General features: G+C 34.6%; 1 protein-coding gene across 4 annotated transcripts in view; it reads right to left on the bottom strand.

Moving 5' to 3' along the window:
* Positions 1-12,413, bottom strand: part of ENPP3 (ectonucleotide pyrophosphatase/phosphodiesterase 3) — a 135,479-nt gene that overhangs the window by 50,468 nt on the left and 72,598 nt on the right. For all 4 annotated transcript variants that reach the window (XM_016428904.2, XM_056818795.1, XM_007484570.3 and 1 more), the window contains exons 17-18: positions 4,324-4,390; positions 2,106-2,193 (exon numbers count right to left, since the gene is read on the bottom strand). In XM_016428904.2, the coding sequence (XP_016284390.1) occupies positions 2,106-2,193; positions 4,324-4,390 (155 nt within the window). The remainder of the gene's footprint in view (positions 1-2,105; positions 2,194-4,323; positions 4,391-12,413) is intronic.

The following is a 12,413-nucleotide window of genomic DNA, read 5'->3' as shown; positions in this document are numbered from 1 at the left end:
GTTATTTACTATTTATCCTATATAGAGCGTCCTTTGTATATATTTGTTCACATGTTATCTCCCCCTTAAGTCATAAGTCCCTTGAGAACTCTGGTCTTTTGCTTCTTTGTGTATCCTTACTGCTTAACACAGTTCCTGCCTGGCACATAGTAGATACTCAATAAATGCTTTTGATTGATTGATTTAAGGAAATTTGGTATTGTAAATTTTGAAATTTTTTAATAAAATATTCAATGAACTGTTCTGAATGTCTTCACTATTAGTATTTTCCCATTTTCTTAGAATGTCAAAACCTCTATGCCTGATACTCTTCCAGTATCAGACAAAACTTTGGCTGCCTTGACTGTCTTTTATTCTTATATCAAATTTGTCACCAAACCTAGTCATTCCTTCTTGTTGAAATATTTTTCAGTTTTACTCATTACTTTACTGTTTGGCACTGAAAACATCTATCATGTTTCTCCCTCCCATAGTTACCTAAGGACTCTGCTCCTAGGGCCGTGGCCTCTATGTGAGCTTTTGCTTCAACTTCTCTAGAAGCCAGAGCACTGCACACTTCTTGGATTCTTCCAAATACCACCACTTCATAAATCAAATGCCATTCACTTCAGGCCTCCTGGTTCTATGTGTTAATTTCTACCATTAAAATTTAATAAATTTTCATTCATTCTTCTCTTAAAGTCTACAGTTTTAAAATCATTTCATTTATGACATGGTTTCCAAACCTTTCACTGCTCTAGTCACTTTCCTCTACATGTACACAAAATTGTTAAAATTCTTCATAAAATATAATATGTAGAACTGAATATAGTAGCCCAGTAATAGTCTTACCAGGGCAAAATACAATGGTCTGTAACATCACTAGGGCAGGTAGGTAGTACAGTGGATAGAGTGCCAGGCCTGATATCAGGAAGACCTGAATACTCACTAGCTTTAGGCAAGTCACTTAACCCTGTTTGCCTCCGTTTCTACAACTATAAAATGAGCTAGAAGGAAATGGCAAGCCATTTCCGTATCTTTGCCAAGAAAACCCCAAATGGAGTTTAAAGGAGCCAGACACAACTACTGAACAAGAACAACAAATAACATCCTTAATGCTAGACACTATCATTTTCACCACCTTCTTTGAACTTCTGAAAAGCTAGTAGCCAAAACTTGATGCTTAACTGTTTCCTTCTATTTTCTGATTATAAGTAATATATAAGCAACTCTGTGCAGACAGTGATCTTGCCTTATATTTTGGACCTTTGGTAAATAGTAGCAAGCCAAAAAATACTTGTTAATTGATTATTGGCTTTGAATTCAATGAATAAGTATAATTAATTAGTGGCATCTATCTATCTATGTATAACAGTTTTTCATGGATGAATAGACAGACAGATAGATTGATAGACTGACAAATTGATAAAAAGATATCAAAAGCCCAGAGTTTCTAGGATTCAGGTCTTAAACTTCTAGCAGTCAACAAAAAAGAAAGGTATTAGAACTAGGGCAAATTGCATTGTCTTGTTGCTCCCATCTATGACTCTAAAGAAAAAAACTATTCAACCCACTTGTCCAATATCACTCCTACTAAAGCTTTCTTGAATTTATTTCCTAAAATGAAAATAACATCAGAAGCTAGAGGAATTACCTAGTAGGAATAAAAGTAAATATAATGAACTTGAGTACTCCAAACTCAAGTATAAATTGGATACTCCAAAAATCACTAGTTCCCCCAGGCCAAAGCCCTTTGATTATTTTCACCTAGATTCATCAGTATTGAATAGAAGAGAAACCCTTGGCAGATGTTGCAGTGTCACCTAGTACAATTTTCCCATATAAGAAGTACCATCAAGCATATTTGTTCATGTGTTTTCAATGACAAAGAGTTCTTTTTAAAAGTGCTTTTTTCTTGTAATGTTGGTTCTCTAGGTTTTAAGAACAAGATAGTTTTCTCATTACGTATTAGTGAAAACATAGCTATATCAGCAAATATTAACAGTATAAGAGAAAAATTTATGTACCATAATTTAAAACAGCAACTGAGATCCTGTTTTATCTACAATTCCAAATAATAATTCCTTAGAATTTAGAATGTCTTTTTTATGGGGATATATACTTACCACACATTAGATTGTAGAGCTCTATATTTTCAAAAGGTTCTACTTCAGTTTTCTCTTTAAACGCTGGTCCATGTGCCATGAAGAAAGCCTAGAATGTCAGTATAACTCTATGAGTAAAGATTTGTAATCAAAGAAAGAATATGAACAAATTGAAGTTTATAATCACCTTCATCAAAATATAAAAAGAAATTCCAAATTCCTTAAAAGTTTTTTTATTCACTAATCACCTTCACATCTGCCCCTAAAATATTTTCTTGAATGAAAAAATCCAACTTTCTAACACATTTTGAAGAAGCAAAAGCATTTCAGTTTGAAAGCCTACACGAATCTCAATCATACATAAACTTCCTAAAAGATAAGTCTGACTAGCTAATTCCCCTGCTTAAGAACTTTGAGAAGCTCCTTATTGCTCCTAGGACATTTGATTCCTCTTGTGCCATTGATTTCATACTAATCTTGATATGAGTAGGCAATAAGAATATAAGCAACTGATCATCTATAGCTGTGATAATTACAGTTCTACTGCCATTTTCCCAGAAGAAACAGACTCTGAATAACTAAGGATGAATACAAAAACACGTACAAAAGTCAAGAAAGCCTCCATCCCATGACTAAATTAAACTTGCCATTACTTCCAAGAACAATGACCAAAAAAAAAATATCATTTTTACTTTGTAGGAGAGACTAAAAACAACAAAAAAGGATATAGAAATAAGACTTGGGATAAATGAGATCACATCAATCCAGAGTGAAAATGAAGGCAAAACTACTCAAATCTAATTTTGTTGCTTCCTCTACAAAAGAAAAAAGTCTTCAAATTATAAAGGATGTGGGTAGGAATTGGATTTGTAAATTCATGGGCATAGGGAAGTCCCAGATATGGAAATTCCCTTTAGCAATTCAGATCAAAACCTTCTCTGGAATACAGTCTAAGGGAGCTGCCTAGAACACCAAGAGGTTAGGTGATTTGTCCTAGGTTACACAGCCCATACAATTCAGAAGCAGGTCTTGAAACCCGGTCTACTTGGCTTTGAAACCAGTAGTCTATGCATTTTGCCACACTATGCCTCTCAACCTTAAAGTATCAACCAAAAGTGGTCAATAGGAAATTGAAACCTAAGATAATAAGAAGCAGGTATAAGATAATTTATTGGCCAAAAATAAATTGATGTCACTATACTTGAATAAAGCTTACACATGAGAAGGTTGCAAGAATAGGATTGAGCTGTCATAGATGATCTTTTAAAACATGATAGGGCTACATGACTTAAGTCAGACATGTACTGATTTTCAAAATGAAGAGGAACATGAATTTTTTTCACACTTTAGGTTAAGTGAATTCAACTTCAATTGTGTCAAAATTCTGCCATGTATTTGCAAATGAGTGATTTGTAAATTATTAGAAAGGGAAGTGGTGATCAGTAGGAGAGAAGATGATTTCATTAAAAACAAGACATGCTAAACTAACCTCTTTCCTCTTTTCTGAGCATGGTAACTAGACTTTGGTCAGTGAGTGCACTAGACATGGTATTTTTAATGGCATATATGGTTCGTGGCTGAAAGTGCAGATATAAGCTGACCCCATATACATATGTACTCTTTCTCCTAACTCCTGATCCTCAGCACAGTGAAGTGGCCTCTCACCCCAGCCCCACCAAGAAAGTAAAACCTAAAAAACAAAAGTGCAAATGAAAGCACAAGAACTGGCATGAGAGATATCACTGCCATGTTGCCATGGACAGATATCCAGCACTTTGTCTTTGACCTCAGCTAGTAGATAACCAAAACCTCAGGAAGTATAACCTTGGATAAAAAGGGATTTTGGTATAGACTTCTTTCCTTCACTGTAAAAGAATGATCCAGTGTGCTATCATTATTCCATCTGGACACTTCTAATTAGGTAAATATGCATATTCTTGAGATCAAGTGGGATTAAATTAGGCAGCCCAGCAAAATGGATAGAGAGCAGACCTTTTAAATCAGGGAAATCTAGATTATCTTGCCCAACACATACTTGACTTTAGGACTAAAAACAAATAACTTTACCTCTGAGGGTCCCAGAAAATGCTCTGAGGTTGCTAATATGCAACATTGTCAGTAGAAGTGAAATTTGCTTAAGAAATGTTTCCTATGCACATGAAATCATAGCTTTAGACAGACTACCTTCTCTCACCCCATACCTCTATGGAATTATTTATAAAAAATGTTGAAATCTTACCTCCATACTTTTAAATTCATTGTTATAACCATGGGTACCACCTCCACAACCTTTATAATTTTTATTTCTGTAAATAATAAAAATAAAAATAAAAAATATTCTGATATTAATATAACAGTTAAAGATTTTTATGAATGCAACTAAGATTTTCTTATTGTGCAGTATGAGTTTGTATATCAACAACAAAGTAAATACATTTTTCTTCGTCAGATAAATTATCATAAGAAAATATCTAAAAGAATCTATGTATTAAGAGACCAGATGTTTGAAGAAGATTGGTGGAAAGGAGCAAAAACAAAAGCTTTTTTCATAATAAAATTAGCAAAATAAAAATAATAAAATTTCAAAATAATAAAATAATAAAATTTCAAAATAAAATTAGCTATTTTTATTCCAGTCATACTATATTTTCTGTTCAGATAAATTAAAATGTGATGTTTTCAAGTACAAATACAATATTGAAAAAGATAGCCAAGTGAAGGATGATCAAAACTACAACTAGTAAAACCTACTAAACAATTCATAGGATCATATATATGCATTTTTTATATATAAAATTTTATATATAAAAAACAACAAAACTTACTTGATCTAAGATTTGCTAACAATTTTATTTTCATCTTTTAAATACTTAGGAATAAATCCTCAGAGTTTTCATATGGAATTAATCTTTTTCTTCCTGTCCAAAACTTTGCAACATTCCTATTTTTTTCTCAAAATTGCAAGCACAGATGAAATTTGGACATAAAACTAGATATTAGCAAATAACTTCATTTCAAACTGATTTGTGATATTCTCCCACAAGGCTTAAAGTAGAAAATAAAAAATAAATGTAAAAACTAGAATGGCTCTTCTCTCTCTCCCTACTATGATTTTACCACAATCCCAACCAGAAATCCCATCTCTTTGTCCTTTTTGTACTGAAACAGAAAGGGAGGAAAGAAAATGAAAAGGGGGGAAAAGGAAGCAAGAAGGGGAAGGCAGGAATGATTCTCCAGTGAAGTTTTTATATTTGTTCCCCTCTCATCCATTTCAAAAAATACCATAGTTAAGGTTTTGTTTTGTTCAAGAAATTCAGTTTATATTGATATTAGTCACCCTAGATAATGGTATTATAGCATCAAACATTGTATCAGGATAAACTGATTCAAAACTGGGAATTCTGTTTGTTGATACTGCCTACATTTTCAGGCCATTGGAAATGATAAAATAAATTTTGCTTTGTGAATTTATATCCAAATATCTAATGTGCCTCTCTGTGAAAAGGGAAATAATGCCCTTTGAACTAGGCAATCTGGCAAATGTATACTGTTTATGTTTCACGAATCTTTTTCTTTACAAAATAACATTCTATTTCTTGGAACTTTCCACATAATTACTTGGAGACACTTCTAAGAGTGGAGTCAAGATGGCAGAGTAATCCAGAACAGCTCTGTGCCACCATGAGAATCCTCTCTGACTAAGATTAAAATATTACCACAAAACAAATAAAGGAGTGAAAAAAAATCAACAAGTAGACAGAGTGAAACAACTTTCAAGAAAAGAAAAATCCAAAAGGTAGGCAAAGAACAACCAGGGCACTGGGGTGAAAGGAGAAAAGTCAACAAGAAGCTGTAGCAAGGAGAGAAGAGCAAACCAAGATCAAGAACCTATACCAAGCCAACATCCAGACCCTGAGATTCTGTCTGGGAAAATAGTGGTACAATAAACCCATACCCCTTGACATCTCAAACCTGTAGAGAAGTACATAGCCCCAGCCTAGGGAATTCTAGTCTGAGCTTGAAATAAGGACTCAGTTCACACTTTGGGGTGGTTGATAGTACTAAGCACATAATTACTTGGAATGATAAACACAGGATACAATGAGAAAGAAAGTCTGCCTCTTTTTCCACTGGTTTTCAGAAAGAGTATACTTTTTTATTCTTTAGCTATTCTGACTCTACACAAGAATTACTCTTTTTGCATTCTTGTTCCCAAGTTCTGTGCTATTAAAATTTCCTTAGGAAAAGATGAAAAATTATTACAGAATCAAAGAATCTTTGAGTCAGAGGGTACCTCACAGGTCATCTAGCTGAATCAATATCAGAACAGGAATCCCCTCTACAACATTCCTGACAGTAGTCATCAAAACTCAGGTTAAAAACCTCCAATAATAGTGGAGTCATCACCTCCAATGATAGCTCATTCCAATTTTGTATAGTTCTACTAGTTAGGAAGCTTCTCCTTACTGATTGGAAGTTAAGTTTTGACAGTGGTCCAAAGGAACTAACTAGCACTTGAGTATTATGGTGCATGGAAGAGCAACCAATGAGTTTAGAGTCACACAGTAGATGGAAGGCGTTCAAACCAAACCTTTATTCCACAGCACTTTGTGCCACCATTAACATCTGCAGAGATTAGCAGCTACTCTGTCCTTCTTTCCCACAGGACAATGAAGGCAAGGACTGACCCTACTGAAAATAAGTAAAGGTGCCTCCTGAGGTGGCTCTCTCTTTGCTCTTACCATTACTGAGAACTATGCACACATATACCACTAAATCCTGACATTTCCCTTTCTAATCTCATCACAATCTAATCACAATCCTTTCATTTTTCCTTATTCTTTAACCCTTCCAAAGTTACACTTTGTCATCAATATAATCTCCATTATCTCTATGTATCACTGTTCTTCTGGTCCTTCAGCCCAACAGTCTTTTCTACCTTCATAGTCTTAATTTAGTCTAATTGACCTGTTCAGCTAGACACTAACTTCAATCAATGATCCAAGTCTTGTTACAGTTGAATGAAGCCTGAAAACTCTTGATCCAAACTTTCCCCCATAATCCATCCTTTTGATTCCTACTATTCCATGTTATTGAAAACCAAGGAAGGAAACTATCCAGTCATGCAGTCTAGTGGCACAACTGTGAATTAGAACCACAATAAATTCATGTAACCTGATTCCAACTGAATCACACTGATACACAGCAATCATTTTCTTTTTTTCCAGTTTTTTCTCCAGTGCTTCAATTGATGCTGCTCCAAACCTACTCTTCTTTGCTCAAACTCTCCATATCACTTTGATATCCCTTTTGTTCAACTGACAATTACCTTTTACTTATTGACAAATCTAGGCTATTCTAGGCTACTCTCTCCTATTTTACATCTCAAAACCCCTTGATCTCATTACCCTTCCTCTCCACCTTTGCTCCAGTTATTGAGAGAGATAACCTTTTTCCTAGTCAAGCTCAACCCTCCTACTTAACTCCTGATCCAGGAATGTGCTAGTAAATGTGTAACAACTAGATCTCTGGGGAAGGGGGGGGGGGGGTGGCAGCATGCACAGCATATGTTTAAGTTTAATCTGCATTATTAACATTTTATGTATGGCTTTCTTAAGTCTCAATAATCAACAAAGCAACAAATGAAGCCCAAATTTTGAGCATTTGAAAATTTGGGGGGTGCAAATGCTCACATTGAAAATTTAACAATCAGCTCAGAGCCAGTTTAATTTGGCCCTTAACACAGTCCTGCCTTGGAACTTCTCATCTTCACTCTTGTCCTACCTACTAGTTCCATCTCCATTGCTTATAAATATGCCTAAATGTCTCCTATACTTAAAAAATTTTTTTTTTTATTTCACCGGACTGGCATTCCCTCCAACTATCAGACTATATATTTGTCTTCTACCTTTTCTTGAAATTTTTTCTAGAAAGGACCATCTGATCTTAACTTTCTTCAGCACCTAATCACTTCTCAAATTCAAAATTCACTATCAGTGTGCCCAAAATAGAACACATGTTCCTTAATCCTAAACCTGCCTCTCTCCAAAATTCCCCTTATGTAGAGGGCATCACGATTCCCTTAGCATTCAGTCACAGCCCACAACCTAGGAGAGTGTTAGAGGTTTGCTCTAGGATGGAAAATCTAGGGTTGCCCAAGCACTGATCTTGGACACCTTTTTCTGTCCCAAGAAACATAATTGTGATTCTTATAACAGAGTACAATTCCTTCCTTGCCCAGGCATTCTCTCATTTTTTTTAACTCTTACCTTCTGTTTTAGTAGTTTAGAAGAGTTGCAAGGGCTAGGCAATTGGGGTTAAGTGACTTACCCAGTGTGTATGAGAGTAAACTGGAATCCAGGTCCTCTGGACTCTAGGTCTGGTACTCTATCTATTGTACTAACTAGTCATTCCTCTGACCCATCCAACCCTGATTTCTTTTTAAAACCCTTACCTTCCATCTTAGAATTGATACGGTTCTAAGGCATAAGAGTGGTAAGAGCTAGGCAATGGGGGTTAAGTGACTTGCCCAGGGTCACACAGCTAGGAAGTGACTGAGGCCACGTTTGAACCTATTTTTTAAAAAGGAACTGGCGTCTTTCCAATCACTTGAGATGACAACCTCAGAGTCAGCTTTGATTCTTCTCTACTTCAGACCCTGTACAAAATCAGTTAACAACTCTTCTCACTTCTATCTCCATAGTATCCCTTTCATCTATCCCTTCATTTCACTCACATAGCCACCAAACTAGTTTAAGACCTAGTCAACCCTTGTGTGAAATATTAATACAGTAATCTTTAAATTGACCTCCCTGCTTTTAATCTCTTCTTTGTCCTATCTATCACATGACTGTCAATATAAGCTTTCTGTATCAACACTAACATATGCCAGATCTTTCAATAGAATGAAATCGAGTTCATTCAGGTCCAGTAGTACAAACTTATACAGAACATTGAAATATCTTATTATTAGTTGTTCATTTACCTCTATTAACCATTTCTTTTTTAAACATTATTGTTCTCTATGCTTTAATTTGAAGGCAAAACTTGTTTCAGCAGTTCTTCTTTCTCTCTAACATTTATACTCATCTTCCCAAAATTGTATCATCCTTGATACTTTCTTTTATTCTCAAGAAAGCTTTTTAAAAAAAGTCTGGAGTCTGTAGCATCTAATCCCACCTTTAACTTATTTTGAGCTTCGATACTTCTGATAGTATTCTTACACAAAAGTTCTATCCTGATGTTCATCCTAGTTCTCATATTGCAAATACTACATTTCTTCTGTCCCATTTCAGACACTTTCTAAATCTTCATGCCCTGATCACTTTCATCACCAATATTAACTTCAGTGGACATCCACAGACACAGAGTAAAGCACTCCAATTTGTTGCCATTTTTCCCATTATATGTGGGTGGTTTTGTATTGTTTTTGTTTTATTTTTTAAGCCAGTGTTTGAGATCTCATATCTTGCTCACAATATTGATAGTTAATAGATCAAGATGTGGTTCCGATTGTCAGGTCATTTACACTCAGAAGACATGGTTAATGTAAAACATAAAGAAAATCTGATTGTTCTCTATTCTCCTGCCTCCAACTAAATAGAAAACTTTTTTTCGACTTTTCTCAATCTATAAAGCATCTCAACAAACTTTACCTAAGAGGGATGAAACAGTGACACCTCGTGGTTACTTTAGGAATATGCCAAGGACATATCTGCATACAAGTCTTTTAGACTTTCTTTATCAAAGTAAAACATTATTCACAAAAGCCTAGCCCTTCTGTAATCTCTTAGAACCAGCCAAAGTGTTTAGGAGGTTAGACTTGGAATGAGGAAGACTTGAGTTCAAATACCATTTAGGGGCTTACTATGGGACTAGCACATCATTTTAACCTCTTAGCCTCAGTTTCTATATCTCTAAAGTGGAGAAAATAATAGCAGTGGCCTCATGAGGCTCTTATGAGGATCAAATTATATAACATGAAAATTACTTCATATAATGCATATATATTACCCAACTTTACAGCAAAAAAAAAATATGACAATCTAGGTGACATGGGATCATGTTTATAAAAATATAAATTGCCTAGATTAACAAAAGAGGAATAGAATACTTAAATAATCTCATCTCTGAAAAAGAAACAGAATAAGCCATCAAGGAACTCCCTAAGAAAAAAATCGCCAGGGCCAGAAAATTTACAAGTGAATTCTTTCAAACATTTAAAGGACAACTATTGCCAATACTACACAAACCATTTGACAAATCAAGTAAAGAAGGAGTCTTACCAAATTCTTTTATGACATAAATATGGTACTGATTTCCAAGCCAGGAAGACCAAAAACAGTAAAAAAAAAACTATAGACCAATCTCCTTAATGAACATAAATGCAAAAATCTTAAATAAAATACCAGCAATGAGAGTATAGCAATTCATCACACAGATTATCTATCTGGGATGCAGGGCTAATTTTATATTAGGAAATCCATTCACATAATAGACCATATCGGTATCCAAACTAATAGAAATCACATGATTATCTCAATAGATGCAAGAAAGGCCTTTGACAAAATATAACCCCCATTCCTATGGAAAACACTGTATAGGAATAGAAGGGACTTTCCTCAAAATAATAAACAGCATATATTTATCAGCAAGCATCATCTGCAATGGTGATAAATTAGAAGTCTTCTCAATAAGAACAGGAGTGAGGTAAGGGTGCCCATTACCACCACTATTATTTAATATTGTACTAAAAATGTAAGTGGTAGCAATTAGAGAAGAAAAAGAAATTGAAGAGATTAAAGTAGGCAATAAGGAAACTAAACTTTCACTCTTTGCAGATGATATGGTGGTATACCTAGAGAATCCTAGAAAATAAACTAAAAAGCTAGTGGAAAGAATTAATAATTTTAGCAAAGTTGCAAGATACAAAATAACCCCACATTAATCATCAGCATTTCTATATATTTCCAACAAAACTCATCAGGAAGAGTTAGAAAGTGAAACTCCATTTAAAATCACTCTAGATAATATGAAATACTGGGGAATTTACCTGCCAAGATGAACTCAGGAATTAGATGAACAGAACTACAAAACTTTTTACACCAGTAAAACTAGATCTAAACAACTGGAAAAACATTAATTGCTCATGGGTAGGATGAGCTAATATAACAAAAATGACAATCCTACCCAAACTAATTTACTTATTAAGTGCCATACCCAATGAACTACCAAAGGACTTCTTTATAGAATTAGAAAAAATTATAAAAAAGTTCATGTGGAAGAACAAAAGATCAAGAATATCGAAGTGAAAAAAAATGTAAAGGATGGGGGCCTACCAGTAACAGATTTTAAATTGTACTACAAAGCAGTGAGCATAAAAACCATATGGTACTGGCTAAGAGACAGAAGGGTGGTTCAATGCAATAGACTAGTGTTAAATGAAAGCTAGTGTTCAACAAACCCAAAGATCCCAGGTTTTGGAATAAGAACTCATTATTTAACAAAAACTGCTGGGAAAATTAGAAAACATTATGGGGAAAATTGGGTTTAGATAAACATATTACACCCTATAAATTCAAAATGGGCAAATGACTTAATATACAAGGAGTTAGATCATAAATAAATTAGGAGAATATGGAATAGTATACCTGTCAGATGTATGGGAAAGGAAGGAATTTAAGACCAAGCAAGAGACAGAGAATATTACAAGTAATTTTGATTATATTAAATTAAAAAGGTTTTGTACAAACAAAACAAATGCATGCAAAATTAGAAGGGAAGCAAAAAATTGGGAAAAAGGGACAGCTGGGTGGCTCAGTGGATTGAGAGTCAGGCCTAGAGATGGGAGGTCCTAGGTTCAAATGTGACCTCAGATACCTCCCAGCTGTGTGACCCTGGGCAAGTCACTTGACCCCCATTGCCTAGTCCTTACCATTCTTCTGCCTTGGAACCAATACACAGTATTGACTCTAAGATGAAAGGTAAGGGTTTAAAAAAAAAACTGGGGAAAATATTTTATAACAAAGTTCTAATTTCCTAAATATATAAGGAACTAAGTCAGATTTATAAGAAACCAAGCCATTCTCCAATTGAGAAATGGTCAAAGGATATAAATAGCTATCAAAATCATCAATAATCACATGAAAAAGTGTTCTAAATCCCTCCTGGTTAGAGATATGCAAATCAAAACAACTCTGAGGTACCACTTCACACCTAGCAGGTTGGACAGTAAGTTGTAGGAGATGTGGCAAAATTGGGACAATAATGCATTGCTGGTGGAGCCATGAATTGATCCCACCATTCTGGAAGACAATTTGGAATTATGTC

Source organism: Monodelphis domestica, chromosome 2, assembly GCF_027887165.1.
Source record: "Monodelphis domestica isolate mMonDom1 chromosome 2, mMonDom1.pri, whole genome shotgun sequence".
NCBI lineage: Eukaryota > Metazoa > Chordata > Mammalia > Didelphimorphia > Didelphidae > Monodelphis > Monodelphis domestica.
Note: the sequence above shows the minus strand (reverse complement) of the source record. Positions and strands in the feature narration are given on the sequence as shown.